The 23,990-nt window shown below is 39.0% G+C and overlaps 2 protein-coding genes across 3 annotated transcripts; one reads left to right on the top strand and one right to left on the bottom strand.

Moving 5' to 3' along the window:
* The first annotated feature begins 1,757 nt into the window (after positions 1-1,757).
* dnali1 (dynein, axonemal, light intermediate chain 1) lies at positions 1,758-3,583 on the top strand. Its single transcript, XM_060869915.1, has 6 exons — positions 1,758-2,118; positions 2,350-2,486; positions 2,563-2,732; positions 2,932-3,110; positions 3,194-3,358; positions 3,447-3,583. Exons 1-6 carry the CDS (start codon positions 2,032-2,034, stop codon positions 3,480-3,482), a joined length of 774 nt encoding a protein of 257 aa, XP_060725898.1. The 5' UTR covers positions 1,758-2,031; the 3' UTR covers positions 3,483-3,583.
* Positions 3,421-23,706, bottom strand: gnl2 (G protein nucleolar 2). 2 transcript variants are annotated; one of them, XM_060869913.1, is made up of 16 exons: positions 23,503-23,706; positions 21,342-21,426; positions 19,907-20,001; positions 19,445-19,584; positions 17,653-17,837; positions 15,747-15,813; positions 15,482-15,640; positions 14,806-14,919; positions 13,933-14,061; positions 10,057-10,161; positions 9,805-9,963; positions 8,957-9,064; positions 4,858-5,351; positions 4,449-4,534; positions 4,067-4,146; positions 3,421-3,903 (listed from the first exon to the last, which is right to left on the bottom strand). In XM_060869913.1, the coding sequence occupies exons 1-16, from the start codon at positions 23,564-23,566 to the stop codon at positions 3,769-3,771; spliced, it is 2,205 nt and encodes a 734-aa protein (XP_060725896.1). In that variant the 5' UTR covers positions 23,567-23,706; the 3' UTR covers positions 3,421-3,768. The 2 variants fall into 2 exon arrangements, with proteins under 2 accessions (XP_060725896.1, XP_060725897.1); XM_060869914.1 differs by having other exon boundaries at positions 4,067-4,143.
* Positions 23,707-23,990: the final 284 nt, after the last annotated feature.

The following is a 23,990-nucleotide window of genomic DNA, read 5'->3' as shown; positions in this document are numbered from 1 at the left end:
GGAAAGACGGGAGGAGATGGGAGGAGAAGGTGAACATTGTAGAGCAGGAAATAGCAAAGATTAAAAAAAAGGAGGCGAGGAAGGCTCTGAGGAGAATCAAGAGTAGAAAGGTTGTTGGTCCAGATGATATACCTGTGGAAGTGTGGAAGAATCTAGGAGAGACAGCAGTGAAGTTTCTATCTAGATTGTTCAACAAGAATTTAGAGAGTGAAGATATGCCTCAGGAACGGAGGAGAAGTGTTCTAGTGCCGATCTTTAAGAACAAGGGTGATGTGCAGACCTATAGCAACTACAGGGGTATAAAGATGATGAGCCACACAATGAAGCTAAGGGAAAGAGAAGTGGAAGCTAGGCTAAGAAAGGAAGTGGATATTTGTGAGCAGAAGTATGGCTTCATGCCCAGAAAGAGCACTACTGGTGCAATTTATGCTCTGAGAATGTAAATGGAGAAGTACAAAGATAGTCAGAAGGAGTGCACTCCTTCAGGACTGCACTGTGTCTTTGTGGATTTAGAGAAAGCGTATGACAGGGTGCCGAGGGAGGAGCTATGGAACTGTATGAGGATGTCAGGAGTGGCAGAGAAGTACGTCAGAGTAGTTCATGATATGTATGAGAGTAGAATAAGAGGAGTATGAGAGCAGTGAGATGTGCTGTAGGTCAGACAGAGAAGTTGAAGGTGGAGGTGGGGCTACAACAAGGACCAGCTTGGAGTCCCCTCTTGTTTGCTATGGTGATGGACAGGCTGACAGATGAAGTCAGGCAGGAATCTCTGTGGACAACGATGTTTGTGGATGACATTGTGTTATGTATTGAGAGAAGAGAGCAGGTGGAGGAACACCTGGAAACAGGTGAAGAGGCGAGTACAGGCGGGTTGGAGTGGGTGGAAAAGAGTGTCAGGAGTGTTGTGTGACAGAAGAGTGCCAGAAAGAATCAAAGGAAAGGTGTACAAGACAGTAGTGAGAGCAGCACTGCTGTATGTTTTAGAGACTGTAGCAGTGAGGAAAACACACGAGGCAGAGATGGAGGTAGGAGAGATGAGGATGGTGAGGTTCTCTTTAGGAGTGACGAGGATGGACAGGATTAGGAACGAGCACATCAGAGTGGCAGCTCAGGTTGGCTGTTTTAGGGAAAAGGTCAGAGAGGTTAGATTGAGAGGGTTTGTACATGTACAGAGAAGGGAGATGGTTATTTTGGTATAAGGATGTTGCAGATGAAGGACGAAGTTAATGTTGAAAGAGAACATGACCTTCATCCTTTATCTGCAACATCCTTCTATTGGTGCGACAGTATAGAGTTCGCTGTGGCGACTCCTAAAGAGAAATCCCTAAAGTAGAAGAAGAAAAACAGATGGGTCACAGGTCAATTTGCTTTATTGTGAAAGCCCTTTAAAGATGTGCCATAGATGTGTGGAACATGCAAAATTATGCACAAACCTTAAAAATTCATTTAAATGTTTAATTATGATTACTTACCTTCAAGTTGTTGTGCTGGCTGTATGAACTCCATCCCAGTTCACGTCCAGAACGTTGAATCCGGACCAGTGAACCAAACAGTGCGCTCGGTTTATTAATCCGCGCGCTCGAGCGCTTAATTTGAGTTATTCCGATTGTACGGTTTATTAATCCGCGCGCTGAGTTTTAATAATCCGATCACACGGTTTATTAGTTTTTATTTTTTTTATCACATGACCCCTGGGAGACTCCGTACAATAACAATGTGCAATAACCTTACATTTATTTACCACCACATCCATCCTAGTACATTCTATCATCTATAGCACAACTGCTCATACAATTTATCTAGTTTTCGATTATTTCGTCGATTTGTATTTTCATGTGTATTTTTTTTATTCTGAATTTTATTGTCTGTGTTGTCTGTGTGTTTAAGCAACACGAGTTGCCGTAGTAACCGTAAAACAGCAAAGGCACGAGCGCTGCTAGTCAGATAGACAGGTTAGCCAAAATAACACTGTTTCATCTTAAAAGTTTAAATTAATGCAGTTAAATACATATAACTTTTAATTGGACCTGAATGAACATGATTTCTTCTACCGAGTCTTTGCTAAAGTATGACAACCCAGAGCTGGTGAGCAAAAACACCGAGAAGATCTCACCAAAGGTAACACTGGCTAGTGCTAACTTAACTAGCCTTGCTCGTTATATGTAACTAGAGATAAATAGGCTAGTTGTCTTTCCAGCTCATCTATTAACATAAGGGAGTTCTATTTAGTTGCTGTTGATGACTTTTATTATGAATGTAGTAACAGTAGTCAGCAAGCTTGTAGTTTACCTGACTTTAACCAACAATCTTTGAAATGTAACTATGAAACTCTCGCTATATCAATTTAAGGCTCGACCTCTGAAGGTTAGTCCTCAGCAGCCTGTCATCTCTGGTCCAGTTCCACCACCACCCAAACCCAAAAGCCCTTCATTTGATGCCATTAAACAGCAAACAGAAGAGATTCTTAATACCATCCTACCACCAAGGTAAGTCCATCTCTCTCTTTAATACTTATCCCAATATGTTAGACATTAAGGGTGTTTGTGTGTGACATGGTTGCAGGGAATGGGTGGAGAATAATCAGCTGTTGGTACAGCGGGTGTCCAGCATGCCATGTACCCGGATAGACGTCATTCATCTGCAAGAGGAACTGGATCTCAGACTGCAGCAGAGACAGGCCAGAGATACGGGCATCTGCCCTGTCCGCAGAGAGCTCTACACACAGTGCTTTGGTTGGTTTAACAAATGGCTTGTTAAAACAGGATTACATAATCTGCATTGTTGGTACATTATGTGTAAGAAACAAGGGAGACAGTACAGCTTCTTGACACACCCTGGGGGTGGGGGTGGAGAGGAGGAGAAGAAATCCTTAAAGATTTAGTACAAACCAAATCAACACATTCAAACGTATTCCTTTGTTTTGTCCTTTAGATGAGCTAATCAGACAAGTTACCATCAATTGTGCTGAGAGAGGTGTGTTGCTTTTACGAGTGAGAGATGAAATTCGCATGACTATTGAGGCCTATCAGACTTTATATGAGAGCAGTGTGGCCTTCGGCATGAGGAAAGCTTTGCAGGCTGAGCAAGGGAAGTCAGACATGGAGAAGGAGGTTGTTGCTACAATTCATTCCTGTTTTTGCAAATTTAATTAAAAAAAAATATCTACATACATCTGAAACTGTAACTTGTGCAGATTGCAGACTCAGAGAATGAGAAGAGGGAATTGGAAATGCAGGTGAACGAGCTGAAGGCAAAATGTGAGGCAATTGAGAGACGAGAAAGTGAACGGAGACAAGTCGAAGAGAAGAAGCACACAGAGGAGATCCAGTTTCTCAAACGCACCAACCAGCAACTGAAGGTATGTGCTTTATAAGGCACTAATCACCTTTAAAACAAATGGCTGAGACATTTGACATGTAATAATTCTTCCTATTCTGTTTATTTAGACCCAGTTGGATGCCATCATTGCACCAAAGAAATAAAGGTGTTATGCTTCAGATTATTTCTAAACAAATCTTTCAATATAATAATGTTTCAACATGTTTACTTTATTTAGGAGTTCTCCTTTGGTGTACATTTTCAGAGAAAATATGGTGTAGTGGACACTTATGTGATTGGATGGTGTATTGAATAAAGTGCATTTGAGAAGTTCTGATTCAATTCCAGTTCCTCACAGTAAATGCTCCTCATACACCTTCATGTCCCACACCCCCTTGTCCCAAACTAGACAAGTCCATAGAAAATACAGTTGTGACTAAGCAACTTCTTTTATCGCTTAGCTCTTTTGCCTTTATTGCCTTCCGTGGGCACTTGTCTGTTCTTATTTTTGTTCTTAACATTGTGTGTGTCGTAGTAGCGGACGCCGACCTTCTTTATCTTCTGTGTGCGTTCGAGCCTTCGTTTCTGGGGAGATTAAAAGCAAAAGACAAGCAAGATAGTGAGAGAATATTAATGGTTATGACTTGTTTTAATGAAGCCCAGGAACATTTTACAGTGAACTTGAGGTGTCTGGGTATACATACGAGAATCCCTGACAGCAGTCGGCTGCACGGAGAAAAACACATACCTCTTTACATGAGAGTTTATTCTGCCGCACCGGCTCCTCATTGTCGAAAGCCTTTCTCTTCCTGTTGACTTGTACCGCTGCTAAGGTAATGTGAGGAATGCGAATGTTAACAACTATAAAACTTCACACCTCACTCCTCCTGTCAACTTGTACCAATATGGCTCCAAAAAAAGATCTGTATTCTGTTAAATACTTAGATTTTTTGTGCAAAAATTAGTCAATCCAAAATTCAGACATACCTAGAATAAAAGGTTAAAGCCTCAAAATAATTTCTGAAAATACAACTTGTACAATAATGAACCAGCTCACATTTATCATTAACATTTATTTAACATACTCGTTTTCAAAGATAATTTAATAGTGAAGGCAAAAGTTAGTTCACCTTTTGACTGTGGCTTCTTTATGTTCTGCTTGTGTGTGTTTGTTTCCCCTGAAACAGAAACCTTCTCCGAAAGGCCCTTAGGAATTCTGTTAAATAAAAGCAGACAGCTTATTACTTACAGGCCACCCATCTTACTATTGTCATGGTCAGAGCTTCCAAGATTGATTTAGATCCCGAAACCCAGAAAAACAACAATGCAATGTCAAAAAACATTAGAAAATACGTCATAAATCATTAGCTAAGTCCAGGGCTCCTGCCAGAGCTGACAGAAAAGGAGTCTTGATGTGAAAAGAGCACAAGTGTTCACCTTACATAACCCTGCTTGCATAGTCCCTCACAAACTTGTTAAAGAAAAGGAAGCGCACACAAATGCAGAGAGAAAGCATCAAATGTAAAGGCGTATACAGACCGAATGGTGGAGAAACGTTTGGACTTGGCGCTGTCGAGGAAACGCTTCAGTTTGGATATCTTCTCGTCCAACTCTTTGTTCACCTCACGTGTACTCTTGGCCACAGCTCTGTCAGAACTGCCAGGAACACACAACTCTTTTCCTTCCTCTGTTTTTACATTTTCTGCTTCTGCACTTCCATGCTCCTCCAAATCTTTCTCTTCTTCTTCCTCCTCCTCCTCCCTTGCCTCTTCATCCTCTTCCTCTGATCCACAAGAGTCTGACAGATCAGGCATCTCCACTGGTACGAGGTCTTCCTCGCTGAACTCGGGAGCGACATTAATTTTGCCAAAGTTCTGCTTGACACCAGCAATGATCCTTTGCACATGTTCTTGTTTCTGCTGCAGCTGTGCATCAAACTCAGTGGGTTCAGTCACCTCTGTGTTCTGCTGCTCCAGTTGGTCTTCATAAACTGCATCCACTTCACTCCTCTCTACTGGCAACTGTGTGTAACCCTGTGAGGAAGGACAAAATGCATGACATTTTAGTTTATTAGTTCATGTGTGCCATTTACAACTTGAGGCTAAAAGGTTGCATACTCCTTGGTTAAAGATGGTCAAAATCAATTTTCTACACATTTCATGTTACTGCACAATGGCCAAGAAAAAGATTTATTACAAGGTGCTTTTATTTACTATTCTAATTTTCTTGCGAGTCAAATGTTTCCATTTGTACATTAGTGTTTGGCGGTATTGCCTTTTAACTGCTTCGAGGCAATCAAATGATTGGTATAGCTTCCCACAACTTTCACACAAGATGATGCCAGAATTTCCTTTTGGAATTTGTCCCTCATGACAAAACTGGTATAACTCAGTCAGGTTTGTAGGCCTCTTTGCTTTGAGATGCGTTTTCAGTTCAGTCCATAAACTTTATGAGACTCAGATGAGGGCTTTGTGATGACTGATCCAAATCTTTCATTTTGTTGTCTTTAAGCCAATTTGTTACAACATTGGAGGTATGCTTAGGATCATTGCCTTGCAGGAAAATATCTATTTTCTGGCGTTCACAGTCAATCAGTCCCTTTTCCAGCAAAAGACCCCACAACATGATCCATTATAGCCACAAAGTTAAATGTTTGCTTTATCTGACCAGAGAACACACAAAAAATTCTGGTACTTTTCCGCAAACGCAATTTTTATGGTGTTCGAGAAGAGGCTCTCTCACTGTCCAACAGCCAATCAGGCCACAATAATGTTAAAGGTGCATAAATAAGCTTGATTATCAGCAACTCCTTTAACATTTCATTTGATGATGTTCTGGGGTTCAGCTCAACCTTTTTGACCTGAGAGTTAAATTCTGCTTCTTTCATTTACACTGCAGTGTGCACGAGATTCTGAGATTTTTGTATTTGGATACAGCTGTACAAATGCTTCAGTTGGTTGGGAATTTGTCCTAAGGTGGAACTAGACTTGTAGAAGTAGACAGTTATTTTCTGAGGCTGAGTTGCTTGGATTCTTCCAAGTTATCAAGGGCAAAATGGCACCGGCTTTAACAGTGTAGCCCACACTTCTGTTTTACATTCCACACTACATTCCACATTATAATAATTGGCCAATCAGAAGATTAAAAGATCTAAAAGTCATTACAACTTAAACAAATCAGTCTCTATTCAATTGTGTCAGATCCGAGGTTATTTTTAAACTATTGAATAGCGACACATTAGTTACATTTGTAATGGCAAAGTCACATCTGATTATCTTACCATACATTTCTTTCAGCAAGTTATTTAGTGAACACAAACTGTGTAGTGTTGTAAAAAAAAACAGTAGAATATCTTTAGCCTAGGTGTTTGTAACTTTAGGCTAAACTGTAAGTCATTTTTGGTACATCTTGTTAGAATAAGTCAATCAAAGCAAAACATGATATATTAAACCCTTATGTTCTGTTTGGCTCCAGACTCAAATACTGCTTCAGTTGGACCACATGTCTATAATGTAAGGTATTTTTATGTATGCAGAGGAAATACAATACACTGTAATGACCCGAGGTATTGCATAGAACACTGTCTAACATACACAAAAAATACTGCCATTGGCAAATCTGTTCAAATCAGTCAGGTTCGCTTTCCAATAGTGAAAAATTGACAGGAAAAAAAGAAAGCACTTACCACAGAATATTACAATGTTCAAACAAAGCTTACACAATTTTGTTTTTCCACACTGAATTTATACATTTACAAACTTTCGTCTGTCATTTTTTTAAATATATATATATTTTAAAATGATATTTTTTCCTGCTTGTTTAGTATAAAAGATTTTCCAAATAAGGCATGACTAATATTTGAGATGGAAAGTATGTTGCTGCTGCTTTTTAATGTTCACTGTGTGAGGCAACTGAATATTTTGGATAGCCTACAATGACCTCCTACAACAAGGAGATTTAAGCAAGCCTAGGTTGTTTTTCCCTCCTGTTTAAATGTCAGTCAGATTCTAAATCTATTTTATTTTGTTATTCACTATGCCAACTGTTTTGTTTTCCTTGGGCCAGACTGTAATTTTCCAATATAAGCAGTATTTTGGGTAGAATCATAATGGTATGAAGTTCTCACAACCTACAATCAAACCATGGTTAATGTAATAGGTTTGAGTGTCTTTATTTACTTTATTTATATTTAAATATATTCAGATTCAGAGAGAATCAGATAATACCCTCAGTCTATAAAGTCTGTTGGCAGGCACCACCATATATTCTGTTCAGGTCAAAATAACACATTATAAATTGTTTTTCCACACAATTTCATAATATCAGAAATGAATTTTCCAGCCTGAAATGTGTGCTTGGATCACTTTCCCCAGTAAACATGACATTCGTTAAAACATTTTTAAACTGCAGATGTCAAGTTCAAAAAACGATCCAAAATAAACCTGTTAGTGATGAGGTGTACCAGAAATATAAGGGCTGTGACCGATGTTTGTAGACATGTGTCCTGACATAACCTTTGCCTCTTGTTTGTACGCTCAGCTGTCATCAGGAAGATAATTAAAAGATACTGGAGGTAGAAATTCTGCCCTTTCTGGTGGAGAAATGCTGTTACATGCAGGAAAGAAAACTTCCTGATGATGTTTAACTGCACCATTCTGTACTGTGTAGATTGAGTGTCATGTACATAGACTTTCAGAACGAACTCAAGATTCAGAAAGAACTCAATGTCTATTTGATGGAATCCTAAGCAGCACAAAGCCTACAAAATCAAAATCTTGATCTAGTTATATAGTTCACTAATTTATCACTCCTGGTTGCTTCAGACCTGAGACTCTAAACTGCCAGATACTGACTTGTGAATTGATGAAGTGCATTTTTGCCCCTTTTCCACCAAAAAGAACCTGGTGCTGGTTCAGAGCTAGTCCTGGTGCTGGTTCAAAGTTGGTTCCACTGGCGAACCTTCTAAGAACCGGTTTGCCTTTCCACCGGCTAGAGAGCCGTCACAGAGCCGAGTCTGACGTCACTGTATACGTGTCACGTTACACAGCAACGTTAGCGCAGCAGCAGCAAACACAAACACATCAACAATGGCGGATGTTGCTTTACTGTTAATGCTCATGGCTTTGTGAACCTACATTAACACCCAAACACGGCGAATCCAACGTGTACGTGCAGCTACATGTAATCTGTATAAACGGAGGTTGTAATCGAGAAAGTACATAACGTTATTTTATCATTAACACAGAAAAAAGTTAGCCTTAGCATGTAGCTACCTACTATCATGTATCATATTGCGGTAAAGTAAAAGTGTATTAAACATTAGTATACTTAAGGTACATTAACAAATGCGCTAACAGTAGCCCCGCCCACAGCCCCTGACACAAGCGGTTCTTAAGTCTAGACCAGCAACGTTTTGGTGCTACTTAAGAACCACTTTTCCTGGTTCAGAGCCGGTGCTTTGGCTGTCTAAAAAGAAAGAACTGGTTCTAAATTAGGCTCTGGCTCTGAACCAGCACTCAAACTGCCTCGGTGGAAAAGGGGCAATAGTGGTGTTTTCAGCTTGTGTTTTTCTGCCCTGATCTGAGAGTAATGTTAAAAATGAGGCCAGAATCCTGTACAAAAGCAGCCTTAATCTTACCTCCTCATCGGTCTCAGATCCAGGTGGTTTGACAAAAAATGGGATGCGTCCCCTCTGCCAGTCATTTAGCACCATTTTGGAAACAGTGGGCATATCAGGTTCTCCTCCCTGCATGTGACACACAACAGAGATATTCAGTGCCTATGATTCAGTAAACACTCCAACATTCACAACCCAATACTAAATTAGGTATTCAAATAATACAGGGATTAAACAGGTGAATAAGACTGAATACTGAATATAAAAAAAGCATTTACATCATCACAGACAATTCCTTAACAACTGATCCTACAAGCGCCAAGCACTGCTGCTGCAATAGAAATTGTCGTTCATGATTTGGCCCAGAGTTTTAATTAAGGACTGGAGGAGAGATATAATCCCTTATAAATGGTAGTTTTTTAACCCAAGCCTTAGGTTAGACTATATTTTGTCAATTTGTAAAGGAATATGTAAAGATTTAGAGACTCAGACATTTTTTTGTCCTGTGAACTTCATTACCACTGATGCCGTGCATCAAGATTCATTCTCTCCAAATACAGATGCCTGTACCGCTTGACAAAATTGCACAAGCCAAATAGCAGCAGGGGCTACAAAGTGCCCTAGAATTATGTTTCATTTAGTTTTTATGCTGTATTTATAAATGGAAAACATTTGCATAGTTAAAGGCATGTTTTCATTAACAATCAGGAGTAAAAACCCACATATCCGCTTAGACAGATTCCAACCCTGGTGCGCATTCGAAATTTATCCGCAGGCATGCATGAGAATATCGGAGCTTTGGGCTTGTTTGCTGAGAGTTGGATTGTACTTTAGCGTGCTATGTGCTTGACCACGGTCAGGAGCCACACCTTAAGCAGTTTTCCCGTGCGAAAGGCCAGTTTTTCCAAGAAATCCTCAGCAGAGCTCCAGGATGGGATGTGATAGGTTTTCTGGATGTATTCGGGTTTTGCTCTCTCCAGAACGGCCCCGATGTGATCCTCCGGGTTACGGATCTTCTCCACCTGGACCTAGGAATGAGACATGATGGATGCAATATAAAACGATTGGGTGGGGTCACAAAGAGCAGCAAACAGAAATCTGACAGAAAGCAACAAACTTACCACTCCCTTCAGCACAATGTCACTCTCACTATCCTCAGAGGGATAAACAACTCCAGGGCAGTCAATCAGAAAAATGCGTCTCATTAGTGTGATATACTGCCATACCTAAAAAAAGAATAAATGAAAGAATAAATAAATATCAGAGAGCTGTCAGAGTGTCATGGCTTTGACTTTTGAAGTAATAGGCTCAGTCTGTCATGCTTGTTATCTGACAAAGGAAACTCTAAGCATCTCATATCCTTAAAGAACAATAAAGCTGCCCTGTGGTGCTTTGTAGAAAAATGTTAGAAAATGCACAACTAAATAAAAATGAGATGTAAAAACTGTCTCACTACGTTGAAACTACAACTGTACCCTGTGGCAAACATTTACTTCCAAGCACCGTTTCAGATGGCCTTTTGACCTGCCTTTAGCAAAACCCTTGAATAATTTAATAAGGCTCAATAGTTCTGCAGGGGCTGCTGTTGCTCCCTGGCCACAGTTACAGCCACTGAAAAATACTAAAGTTATACAGTATAGTACTATATAGTTATATAAATAAGATTAATTAGCTAATAATTAATTGACATGACTGTATGAAATGGGAGATGAGAACTTAAACAGCAAACAAAATGCCAAAAAAGACTAATGCCATAATTTATTGTAAATCCCTTACTGGCCAAAGCAAGGGGGCGCTGTGTGTATAGATGTGTCAGGTGTGGTACTGTGTGCCACTCTTGACTGTAGACAGAAATGAGATTGTTGAATCATACGACATACAAGTGTCTGCTCTTTTTTTTCACATCTACTTTAGATGGGGTTTTCTCCTGTCTAATATATTATATGACAAATATTATACCTTTTTTTTTTTTATTCAGTAAAATGTTTCAATATTAGATATCTGTGAGAGGCAAAAGTATGTGAAGCTCTAGGTTTAGAACTTAATTTCAAGGTCAAATTAGAGTCCATCTGATTTCGGTCAATAAGATGACAATCAGGTCTCCATGAGTGTCCTATTTTATTTACAGAACAAGATGTTCATGATGTGCGTTTGTGGAAGGGGATCATTGCAAAAACAATGGAGATTTCTGAAGACTTCAGAAAGAGAGTTATTGTTGCTCATCATTTACATTTACAGCATTTAGCAGACACTCTTATCCAGAGTGACTTACATTTTTTTTATTTCAGTTTATACACCTGAGCAATTGAGAGTTAAGGGCCTTGCTCATTCGAACACCTTAACCACTGAGCTACCACATCCCACATCATCAGGCTGCAAAATGGTTAGAAAATCCTCTCTTAATCTTTTGGTCTCAGTCATATAGATTACGTACAAATGGAGGAACTCTAAGACCATTGGTACATCCCCAGAAGTGGTAAACCAAGAAGGATCACTCCAAAAGCAAGACATGTATTAGTCTGTTGGGACAGAAAGGAATACAGGGTAAATTCTAAGCAACTAAATGCATCTTTTACTTTGGCTTATGTTACTGTTCCTGAGTCTGCTATCAGGTGAACACTGAACAACCTAGTTGTGCAAGCCAGAGTTGCAAAGAGAAAATCATTACTCTCCAAAAAGAACATTGCTGCCCACGAAGATTGCTAAAGTTCATGTGGACAAGACAGAGGACTGTTGAAATAATAATTTGTGGAAGAATAAGACCAAAATAAAACTTTTATTTGATGAAGCATTATTTTGGAGAAAGTAAAATCAGAACCTTATACCATCTATGAAATATTGTGGTGTTAGTATCATGCTTTGGGCTACTGCTGCATCTGGGCCAGGACAGCTTGGCATCATTGATGATACAATGAGTTCAGAATTATGCCAGTGATCTCTAAATGAAAAATGGCAAGACATCTGTACTTGAACTGAATCTCAAGAAAAAAATGGGTCATGCACTAAAACAACGAGAACAAGCACCCAAGTCTGTCTACCAAAGAATGATTAAAGAGGAAAAAAGACAATGTTTTAGAATAGCCAAGTCAATGTCCTGAAGAATCAGAAAAAAAAATTGTGGAAGGACCTGAAGCAAGCAGTTCGTGTGATGTGATAGCTCAGTGGGTAAGGTGTTGGGCTACTGATCGGAAGGTCATGGGTTCAAACCCCAGGTCCACCAAGCTGCCACTGCTGGCCCCCTGAGCAAGGCCCTTAACCCTCAGTTGCAAGTCACTCTGGATAAGGGTGTCTGCTAAATGATGCAAATGTGTGAGATTTACAACTAAGGTGTTGAAGCTTTTCTGTATTGAAGAATGGAATAAAATTCTTCTAAGCTGTTGTGTAGTTATTACTGCACAAGGGCTTACAACAGATACTGAAAGCAAAGGTTCACATACTTTTGCAAGTCACAGATATGTAATGCTGGATAATCTTTCTCAATAATTAAATGAATATATAATATTGTTGGCTCATTTGTTTGTTTGTATTCACTTTGTTTACTTTTAGGACTTGTGTGAAAATCTGATGTTTTGGGTCATATTTCTGGAGAAATATCTGAATTTCTAAAGGGTTCACAAACTTTCAAGCGACACTGTATATTATTTATGTACTAAAATAAACTAATATATAATCCCCAGTCATTTTATTAGGAACACCATACTGACAGTGGATAGGACCCGGCTTTGGTCTTTTCCATTGCATGGCTTGTGCAAAGTGTTGGAAACGTTCCTTTAAGAGTCTGGTCTAGGTTGCTGCAGATTTGTCTGCTGCACATTCATTCTGCAAATCTCCCATGCAAGCACATCCCAAAAGTCGACTACTGGATTCATATCTGGTGATCGGAAGGCTGCTGGAGTACTCGGAACTCATCATGGAACCAGATTTAAAGGACTTGTGTTTTGCAACGGTATAAATGCTGGTAGTAGCCAGTACAAGTTAGGTAATTTGCACTCCTTCTCAGTGGATGTTTTCCATTTTTTCACATTATTCTGTGTAAACACTATAGACTGTAGTGAGTAAAAATCCCAGGAGATCAGCAGTTTATCAAATACTTAAATCAGCTGATCTGACACCAGCAAGCATGCCATGGTCAAAAACGACTAAAATCACATTTCTTTGCATTCTGATGTTTAATGTTATGCCACTACCTGCAGTACTAAAAGTGTTTTCTAAACCACACTAAACTAATGGCTGATGTGGATGCCATGACAATTTTCAGTGTTTTATTTCACACATGGTGGGCAGTCAGCGTATGTATATTGTTGCACATATTTGCACGTGACCAATATACTAGTTTGGTACATGAATGCTATATGCAATCTGTACTGTCCCCTATACCGTACCTCGGTTACAAAGAACGAAAAGGTTTACTTAAAAATAAAAATAAAACCACACCCAGAGTAAGCAAGACCATTGTAATCTCAACATTTCAAGGAAATCTGAAATAATTTACTTCTGAAAAATGATGAAAAATACAGCTTAGTGAAAGCTGCCTGTTTTCAATCTGAAACCTGGTCTCTAATCTCTCTCTAATTCCCTGAAAACCATTATTCAGCCCTGTTTGTACAGTGAGAAGAAAAGTTTGACAAGATGAAGACGGGGTAAACAACCCATTTTCACACAGGCATAAACGCAACCATGTTGTAGCTAAAATCAAACTGCTGGAAACTTAAAGACATCCAAAATGTTAACATATGTCAAGAGCTTATGCACTGTCTTGCTTGCATGTAATCCTTTGATCACCAGTGTACTTCGCTATAAACAAACTTAAATTTGTTGAATATTATGTATTCAATGTTTTGCAAAATTGCCCAAGCTGGCTAATGATGATTAATCATGCACGTCAACTGAAAATCTATCTAACGTAAAAAACATGCTAGGATGGACTTGAAATGTGTATACTAAAGCACGACATCATGTTGTAATAAAATTTTATTTTATTTCCCCTCAATGCTTACCTTGGTCTCACCAGCAATAGGAGCCACATTGCAGACCTTTTTGGAACGAAGCGTGTTGATGACTGAGCTCTTCCCAACATTGGGATATCCAATGAAACCCACACTGATCTGCTTCTTGTCTACGTGGAGCTGGAGAAGAACAAGAACAAACAACTCAATTCAATATAGAGGAATCTACATCAATTGTCTCTGATGTGCAAGTCATTATGTTTGTCTAAATAGTCTAGCAGATCATCAAGTTAAATTAAAAAGCAAATACCATTAAAAAAAAAAAAAAAAAAAAAAAAACTAAACTAAAAGAAGCTTTCATCTCAGCCAGGGCCGATGAAAATTAAAATAAATAAATAAAGAAAAGAAAAAAGAATTTAAACAGTAACAACCAACTACCTTACTAAAAGGTAAACAAAAAATAAAATAAATTATATATTTACATCTTACATTATATAGATTTCATATATATATATATATATATATATATAAATAAAACACTTTAGTACTTTAATACACACAACAGACAAGCCACTTTAGATGGCAAGATTACCTTGAGATGGATATAAATGGCTTTGTAGCAATATAACTTTCAGCTGAATTTATATTTTAACTCTACGCTCCTTTTGTGTGCTTCCAAATCCTTGTTTATGGTTAGGGTCTCAAAAAAAAAGCTCAGAAACAGATGTGGAAATAGTAGTGTAGCCTAGTAACTGTAAAGGTGGTAATAGAGGCTGGATGTCTGTGACAAGTTTTTCTCAAATTTGAAATAGCACTCTGGAGCTTATAACTGCACTTTACTGGCCATTCTTCTACTTCCTGCTTTTGATTCACCGTAATGATGACAGACACAAAACGACCGAAATAGTTGAGGTGAGCGCTAACCTTTCCAAACTGACGAAGGAGTTGAATAAGAGAGCCTTTCCCAAAGGAGTTGGTAAGGCTAGCATGAAAGGCCAATGTGGGGTATTCCTGAGACAGTACTGCAACCCAGCGTTTCTGAAAAACATACAGGAAAAATGTTAGTGCTTAGATATTAAATGAGAACGAGGTGTTGCTATGCAAGTCCTATTGCTTTAAACAGAGTAAAACATAAGAATCACATAAATAACATTAAAATCCTGTAATAAGAAACATCATTAATTAAAGTCATATACCAAAATATCAAAGCCATATTTTAATAAAGGGCTGCTAGAGATCAGAATATAACAATCTGAAAGCAGACACTTAGAAGAAACAACAAATTTGCCATAGGATTGCTAGGAGGAAAACAGCTCATTATTTAAGACCTCACAAGCTATACAATGAATGCCCCATAAAATTAATAGCTGTTGTAAACATTACAGGCCTGTTCTAAAGGTCACCATCTGTAAATTCTACCCATTTCTACTGACAAAAACATGCTGATGCAAGGCTGATCCTAGTTAAAAAAGAAGATCTTGCTTAATACCAAAACTTTTAACTGTCAGGTTTCAGTACACCGTGCCTAGGTGTAATGGGAATTCCGGTGAAAGAGAAAGCTTTGAGACAAATGCAGAAGATTTACTGAAGTAGAACTCACCGTCACCCAGGTGGGAATCAGGTCACACTTGTTGAGTACAAAGATGAGGTGTTTCCATGGTTTTTCTTTCTTCAGGTAGGTCTCAATGTTCTGGGATCGTGTGCCTATGGGGTCCCGAGCATCGAGGACCTGGATCACAACATCTGAGGAGTCGATCACCTGAAGAGATATGCCAGTGGTTAGGCTGAGTAGATGTACAAAAAATATGTATATTAACACACACAACATAAGAAGCATCTTTTAGAAAAGTAAGTAAAGTGAGTACCTTATAAAGCTCGCCCCAGATTCTCTTTGACTGGCCCTTCTTGAAAATTTCCTCACGAACCTCGTCTCTACCGAAAAAGTAGAATCATATTTTGTTTAAATTAGACACAGGACAAAAGAAGTGTGTGGTTGAATTCATGATTCGGAAGGTACTGGTTAATCTTCTCTAACAGCACAGCTATGAATAGTTAGGATGGTCAAATAAATAATTTAGTGTATATTTTACACACACACACACACAGCGGGTAAAATAAATATTGAACACGTCACCATTTTTCTCAGTAAATTTATTTCTAAAGATGCTATTGACATGAAATTTTCACCAGATGTTGGTAACCACCCATTCAATCCACACATGCAAAGAAATCAAACCATAGATGTCCGTAAATCAAGTTATGTTTAATAATGTTAAATGACACAGGGAAAAAGTATTGAACACGCTTACTGAAACATATTTAATACTTTGTACAAAAGCCTTTGTTGGTAATGACAGCTTCAAGATGCCTCCTGTATGGAGAAACGAGTTGCATGCATTGCTGGTGTGAGATTTTGGCCCATTCATCCACACAAACAGTCTTCAAATCTTGAAGGTTCCGTGGGCCTCTTCTATGAACTCTGATCTTTAGTTCTTTCCATCGATTTTCAATTGGATTCAAGTCAGGTGTTTGGCTGGTTTCTTTCTCTGAAGCCAGTTGAGTTTCCCCTTGGCTGTGTGTTTGGGATCATTGCTTTGCTGAAATGTCCACCCTCGTTTCATTGTCATTCATCATCATCATCATTGTCAAAATCTGCTGTAGATGGCAGCAGATTTTTATCAAGAATGTCTCTGTACATTTTCCCATTCATCCTTCCTTCAATTATATGAAGTTTGCCAGTACCGTATGCTGAAAAACAGCCCCACACCATGATGTTCCCACCTCCAAACTTTACTGTTGGTATGGTGTTTTTGGGGTGATGTGCAGTGCCATTTCTCCTCCAAACATGGTGTGTATTATGGCATCCAAAGAGTTCAATTTTGGTCTCATCTGACCAGACTATATTCTCCCAGTATTTTACAGGCTTGTCCAAATGTTTTGCAGCAAACTTTAAACGAGCTTCAACATGTCTTTTCTTCAGCAGTGGAGTCTTGCGTGGTGAGCGTGCATACAGGCCATGGCGGTTGAGGGCATTACTTATTGTTTTCTTTGAAACAACTGTACCTGTTGATTCCAGGTCTTTCTGAAGCTGTCCACAATTGATCCTTGGTTCTTGGACAACACTTCTGATAATTATTTTCACTCCTCTGTCAGAAATCTTGTGAGGAGCACCTGGTCGTGGCCTGTTTATGGTGAAATGATGTTCTTTCCACTTACGGATTATGGCCCCAACAGTGCTCACTGGAACATTCAGAAGTTTTGAAATCCTTCTGTAACCAATGCCATCAGAATGTTTTGCAACAATAAGGTTGCGAAGGTCTTGAGAGAGTTCTTTGCTTTTACCCATCATGAGATGTTTCTTGTGTGATACCTTGGTAAGGAGACCTTTTTAATAGGCCATCAGTTTGGACAGAACCAGCTGATAATTTGCATTGACAAGGGGCAGGATTGCTTTCTAATTACTGATTGTCTTGGCTTTCCATGCCTTTTTGCACCTCCCTTTCTTCATGTGTTCAATACTTCCCTGAGTCATTTAACATTATTAAACATAACTTAATTTACGGACATCTATGGTTTGATTTCTTTGCATGTGTGGATTGAATGGGTGGTTACCAACATCTGGTGAAAATTTCATGTCAATAGCACCTTTAGAAATAAATTTACTGAGAAAAATGGTGACGTGTTCAATACTTATTTTACCTGCTGTGTATGTATGTATGGAGAAAACTCCATTTTAAATGATCTACTAGTGCTACTACAGAACCATCTCACCTGACCCCACTGTCCTCAGTCACCAGGTCACGGTCCTTCTCTGCAACGTAACCCTGAGCCTCAGCCTCAGCCTGTTCTGCCAGCTCTTTCAGCTCTCCCACTTTCAGATTAGGCCTCTTTCTTTGAGCTTTAGGCCCAAATGTGGTCTCAAAAGTCTCTGTATCCAGAATGTGTACCTTTGCGTTCTGCAAGGCATAAGTATCAGATACATTAGTCAACAGAACATCATTATTCAAGACCAGGAAATAGGTTTGTACCATTTTTTTTTACCCATGCCCCTGGAAAAACATGAAAAGAAATGTCACTATGTCTATGCCTACGTCCATGACAATCCCAGTGTTCTCAACACAATGCCCGATGTTTAGGACCATTAAACCCAAACCATTGTCAGACTTTCTGAAGGCAAGAAGTCTCCAGAGCACACCAGAGAAGGGAAATGAGGGCTGCATACAACTTATTGCTTCCAGATTGCTGCCATCATGAACTAATAGCAAGTAAAACTTTACAGTATATGCACAATATAGTTTACATATAGTATACATCAGGTATACAAAATGTTAGCAACCCTTTAACTTTCTAGGACGGATACAGACTTATCAAATAAGACATCTATGAAACATGAAACCTCTGAATAAGTGCTGAGGTTTTTGTAAAGTTCAGTCATACATCCATCCAACATACATTTAATCTCCTAGTCACCGACTCATTTCAAATCCTCAACGTGCTGGCAGTTCTCACTAGCAGTTCTCAGCAGAACTTTATGATGTTTGTGTATTTAGATCACAAGATCTGCATGTACTTTTATTTAAATACTGAGCACAGATAATTGGTACTGTTATTGTAATAGGCCAGCATTCATGTCTAGCCTTAAATTAGTAGACAAAACTTTACAACAACAGAAGTATCCACCAAACCCACATAATTCACTGAAGCTGTGATGTGTGCCAAGCTAAACTAAAGACTCAATGAGCTAAAAAAAAATAAAAAAAAAATAAAGTAGGTCACAAAAAATTAAAACCCAACCGAAAAGGAAGTCACGCTGGTGTTGAAACGCACAGACAGAGCACTCCAACTATAAATGTCATAATTAATGAAAGCAAACTGTTTTCTTATTACCTCATATAAACAAAAAAGGAAAAACAAATCATCCATCATATCATACATGTTCTTAAAGGAGTAAAAACAGAAAACATTTAGATTACGTCCAGCTGACTGCACACAGACTTTTGAGTTCAGGGCCAACACACAAGGTACTGTAATTAATATTGGACCATAACAGTTTTTTAAGCAGAACTTCCAGAGATACCAAAAAGAACAAGCAAGTCTAAAAAAGAGGTAAGGAGACGTTCACCTGACTTTGTTTTGAATGTTTAAAGGTCTGGAACCATTTAAGTAAGGGGAAAAAATCCTTCAAAGACAACATTTGCTGCTAGAACATGAGGAACTGGATAAAACTTTAAGTGTTATTTTAAGCATGTTTTAATCTCTCTCCAGTCTTTAGTCTTGGCAAAGGCAAATCTCAAAAGTGCCAAAGAGGGCAATAAGCCGTCTTACTAATCTCACTAAAAAAATTCCTCCGGTGCCACACTGATCATCATCAGTAGGACTCTTTGTATTCTGCATACTGATAGTTTTTATCATGTATCAAATATGCTGCCAAACAAATACTGTCCTGTTACTGCCAGCTTTTAGATAATAAGATAAGCATCAGTGGGATGTGTTGCTCTCTCAGCATCCTGCACACAAGCGTTGAATGCTTCAATAAGCATTTAGTACTGACGGGCATACATACATGTGCTTTGATTCGGCCATGCAGTAGGGACATGGGAAGTTTACTCTGGCGCATCACCACTCTGTATGGATCTTTCTTCACTGTGTCCATCTCCTCCTGAAACTTCTGCAGCGACGACTGCTTGATGACCCGAGTATTGGCTGCACAAGTACCAATGGAAGACAGATATAACAGATCATTTAGGATGTGTTTCAATCGAAAATAGGACAGCATGTTAAAAAAAAAAATAAAAATAATAAATTGTAAGCAATGCCAACAATCACTGTTCTTTTTTTCTCTCCTGTTGCACTTCAGTCTTGAAAGGCAGAAATGCAGAGTGGAAGTGTACGATTCTACTCAACTGGTAGCCAATAACACTGTTGGGAATTTTCTTGACATGGCCGAAATATATACACACTGCTACATTTACAGCATTTCTGATGGTCAGTTCTCTTAAAATATAATGCAGACAGACATACTTACCAAACCACTTGATGTTGGGCTCAACCCTAGCTACAGTCCCAGGTGCCACAGTGGACTGGTACTGTAAGGGCTTGATGACCTTACCCCGACTGTTGCTGTAGAAATATTTAAGAACCACAGATTCTATCCATGTTCTATGTGGGCAAAACATAATCCAATGCATTGAGCTGCTAACAAATGGTTGCTTACATTTTCCTTCAACAGTAATTGCAGTGAGGACATTTTAAACCAGCAGAACATGAGCAATAACCATTGTGTGGGTTGTAAAGAGTTAGAATTCCAGGCTGGACTAATGATTAACGTCCTTATTCTAACGCCCTTGGCTCGGTACTATGTAAAAATTTTTATAGTGGTCCATACTTTCACACAGACCACATTTTCACACAAAAATGTACTAATGATGCTTTTATCCATCTAGACGTTTGCGGTTTGACAGCCCGATTTGGAGAAACCTTACTGTGACGGCTCAGAGATTAAAAGTCTCGATTTTCCAGTTACAAGGTTGAGCATTTAAAACCTGAACACAGACAAACTGCCATCGCTGTGCTTTTCACCCAATCCTAACCCTCAACAGGAAACTTATGATGGTCCAAAGTACAATATTTTCATAGTATTTTGTTGCACTTTACAAAGATCTTTACATGTAAACTGAAAATAAAGGCTAAAGCATAGTATGCATCCAACGAGCACATCAAATTGCACATTTTTTGCCAGGGATGGATTGATAGACAAATGGATGGGAAGACAGATATAAAGACAGATAAACTGAGGGAAATCATGCGGCAAATATTACAAAGACGATTCAAAGTCTTTCCCCCAATGTATTTGTTGTTTACATTAAATATAAAATATATTGGGAAACATATTGTCGCTGTCGGGCGGAATCCTCGTATCTCCAAAACCGTTATTTTTCAGGAAATTAAAAAAACGCCGTACCTTATATGCAGTGCACAGGGTTTAGTCCGCGTTGCATTGGATTGTCTTGCGCTAAATTCCTGTCCTCAGACGAACACCAGAAGTAGCGGGGGTCAAGATTTTTTTTTCTTTGAGCCCAGTGTTTTGAAGACATTTACCTCAGAAGACATGTTGATTCGTTGCGACTCTTCTTGAGGAGAAATATGCCATGAAGCGCTCCCGCGGAGTGAGGAAGAGGTGGACAGTTGAGGTGTCCAATGGAGTTATGAGATTTGCGCTCAAGCTATTTTCAAGACTTTAGATTGGTTAATAACTTGTAAAAATAACAGACCCACGTGGGGACTGACCAATAGCATCGATATGTGAAAAAATATGAAATTGACCAAATTTGGACATACGAGGTTTCCGCCCGACAGCAACTATATACATTCACACTTCAACCCCGTCCCCAAAGTTCAAACCAAATCTACGCCTGTGTTTTCAGCCTAGCTTATGTTATCCATGTGTGTCATAGGCTTACCATCGTTGCTTCTGTCTGTACATATTCAGACGCTTGATAGTGGCACGGTCCCTCATATTGTTCCCTCCGGAGCCCTTAACACGATCTACAGAAAAGGCAGTGAGAGAGAGGGGTTGGTGGGTGGGCATTAGAGAGTCTCAGACCATGTGAACATGAGCAACTAAATAAAGCTGCATACAATGAAAAATTTTTTTATTAAAAAACAAATAAAAATCTTAGTAAAAGAGATTACACTAAACATTCAAACGTACAATACTTTTCAGTACTACTGTTCAAGATGATAATGTTTTTAATCTAAAACCATGATGACAAGGGCTGATGCACTTGTGTTAATTCCAATTTGTCAAAAGCCGTTCATAATACATGTAAACGACACAGGCTATAAAAATTTTAAAATAGTTACCTTAACTGTAAGATATAAACAAATAACATCTAGAGCAGCTAGGTGATGAAGATTAGATTTATTCAATTCAATTCTATTTGCATTGCACTTTTAAAAATGGACAGAATTACAGAAATACTAGCCAGAGGTGATGGTGGCAACAAATAACTTCCTGAGATGTTATGTGGAAAAAAACCTCAAAAGGAAACATCTTTATCTAGAGGACACCGGTTAATGTCATTATAAATGAATTTCCCTTCTATAACCGTGTACTGTATGATTAAAAAAAAAAAATGTGCATGTGTAACCAGGACATTTCTTCTATTTATAACCAGAAGTCTGTCTTGTCGAAGCTGTTTACTGATGGAGACTTGAAAGCAAAACTTATACTCTGGGAACTCGACAAGACAAAACAAAAAAACACACACACTGAGCTTTTGCTGAATGCCAGACAACACCAAAAAATATTACTCCCCTCTACTGGGTAAAGTCACAATGATGGTATGGTGTTAAACCTGCAATAATTCATGCCTATAAGATTATAAATGTACCGCATGTATATGCAGGTCTTCATTCATTCGAAAACGTGCTGTAATTCATCTCATTCACTAAAATGATTTACCGACTAAGTCCTTGTCAAAGTTCCTGATCTGTTAATGACTGTGGATTAGACTCACATATTAGTCTACAGGTTTGAAAGCTTGCTGATCTCCTCAATGCATTGTTTACAGCTGTAGTCTTTCCTGTTAGCATCTGCATGCACTGCTCAGTAGTAGATCAATTACTGACACAAGAACAGAGGAACTTTCCGTGAGAAATTCCCAGAAAATAACATTAGTCTTTCCGATCCAGCTGGTCTACTTATCCCAATTCTCATAAAAAAGTGACTTTAATAGCTCACAACTAAGTTTGGGTCAGGAGTAGATTACATTTCTGTAGATTCTGAAGAATAAAAACAGCTGTAAACATTATTTTCCGCCTGTTTTGAGGACATTTTCCCCCAGTGTGGTTGTTATCTTGAATCAGGATTTAGGAATGCTTGTGTGCTATGTGGCAGTGAGCAGTAACAACAACAAGTCTTTCCTTCTGAATGCAGGTGAGACAGCAACAAGGTAAGGCGGTGAGACAGCAACAAGGTAAGGCGGTGAGACAGCAACAAGGTAAGGCGGTGAGACAGCAACAAGGTAAGGCGGTGAGACAGCAACAAGGTAAGGCGGTGAGACAGCAACAAGGTAAGGCGGTGAGACAGCAACAAGGTAAGGCGGTGAGACAGCAACAAGGTAAGGCGGTGAGACAGCAACAAGGTAAGGCGGTGAGACAGCAACAAGGTAAGGCGGTGAGACAGCAACAAGGTAAGGCGGTGAGACAGCAACAAGGTAAGGCGGTGAGACAGCAACAAGGTAAGGCGGTGAGACAGCAACAAGGTAAGGCGGTGAGACAGCAACAAGGTAAGGCGGTGAGACAGCAACAAGGTAAGGCGGTGAGACAGCAACAAGGTAAGGCGGTGAGACAGCAACAAGGTAAGGCGGTGAGACAGCAACAAGGTAACTGTCTAATGAAGCATGAGCTCGACTGCTAACGACCTCTAATCGAGTTACACTGTTTGTTTACCTACAGTCCAAACATCATAAAGTCAACGCTCTGTGTTCCCTGTAAAACACACCATCATAACCGACCCCGTATAAAACCCTTATTTTCTACACAACACTCCGTCGTTAGCTTTGCTAATTTTTAGCTGCTAACATTTTTAACATCATAAACGGTGATGAAGCTTCTTACCTGGATTACTGCTGGAATTTGACGGATTTATAGAACTTTTCCCCTTAAACTTTGGTTTCGTCATTGTGCCCCGCAGCTCAAAACCACTGTTTAATGTGAAAATAACGAATAGGTTGAGAATTTCTTTGCCTCGTTGTAACACACGTGCTACGAAGCTCAGCAGGCGAACCGGAAGTACGTCATTAGTAAAGCGACTGCTTATGGTTACTTGCCCAAATCCGTGCACGTTATATTCACAATGGTTTCAGTAATTTGACAGTCGTAACTGTTTTTCTTTTAAATACAGTCTTCAAGAGCTCTATAAGATGAATGTCAGTGTTATTAAGCCAACGTTAGACCACAAAGTTTTACCACAGTAACATTAGCAGCAGCAACAACAACAACAACAAATTATTATTATTATTATTATTATTATTATTATTATTATTATTATTTTTATTATTATTTTGTGTTTTTTCTTCTCCTGAGCAACACTGAGAATATAGTAT

The sequence above is a fragment of the Tachysurus vachellii genome, chromosome 5 (genome assembly GCF_030014155.1).
Source record: "Tachysurus vachellii isolate PV-2020 chromosome 5, HZAU_Pvac_v1, whole genome shotgun sequence".
NCBI lineage: Eukaryota > Metazoa > Chordata > Actinopteri > Siluriformes > Bagridae > Tachysurus > Tachysurus vachellii.
This window is presented reverse-complemented; position numbering and strand designations above follow the sequence as displayed.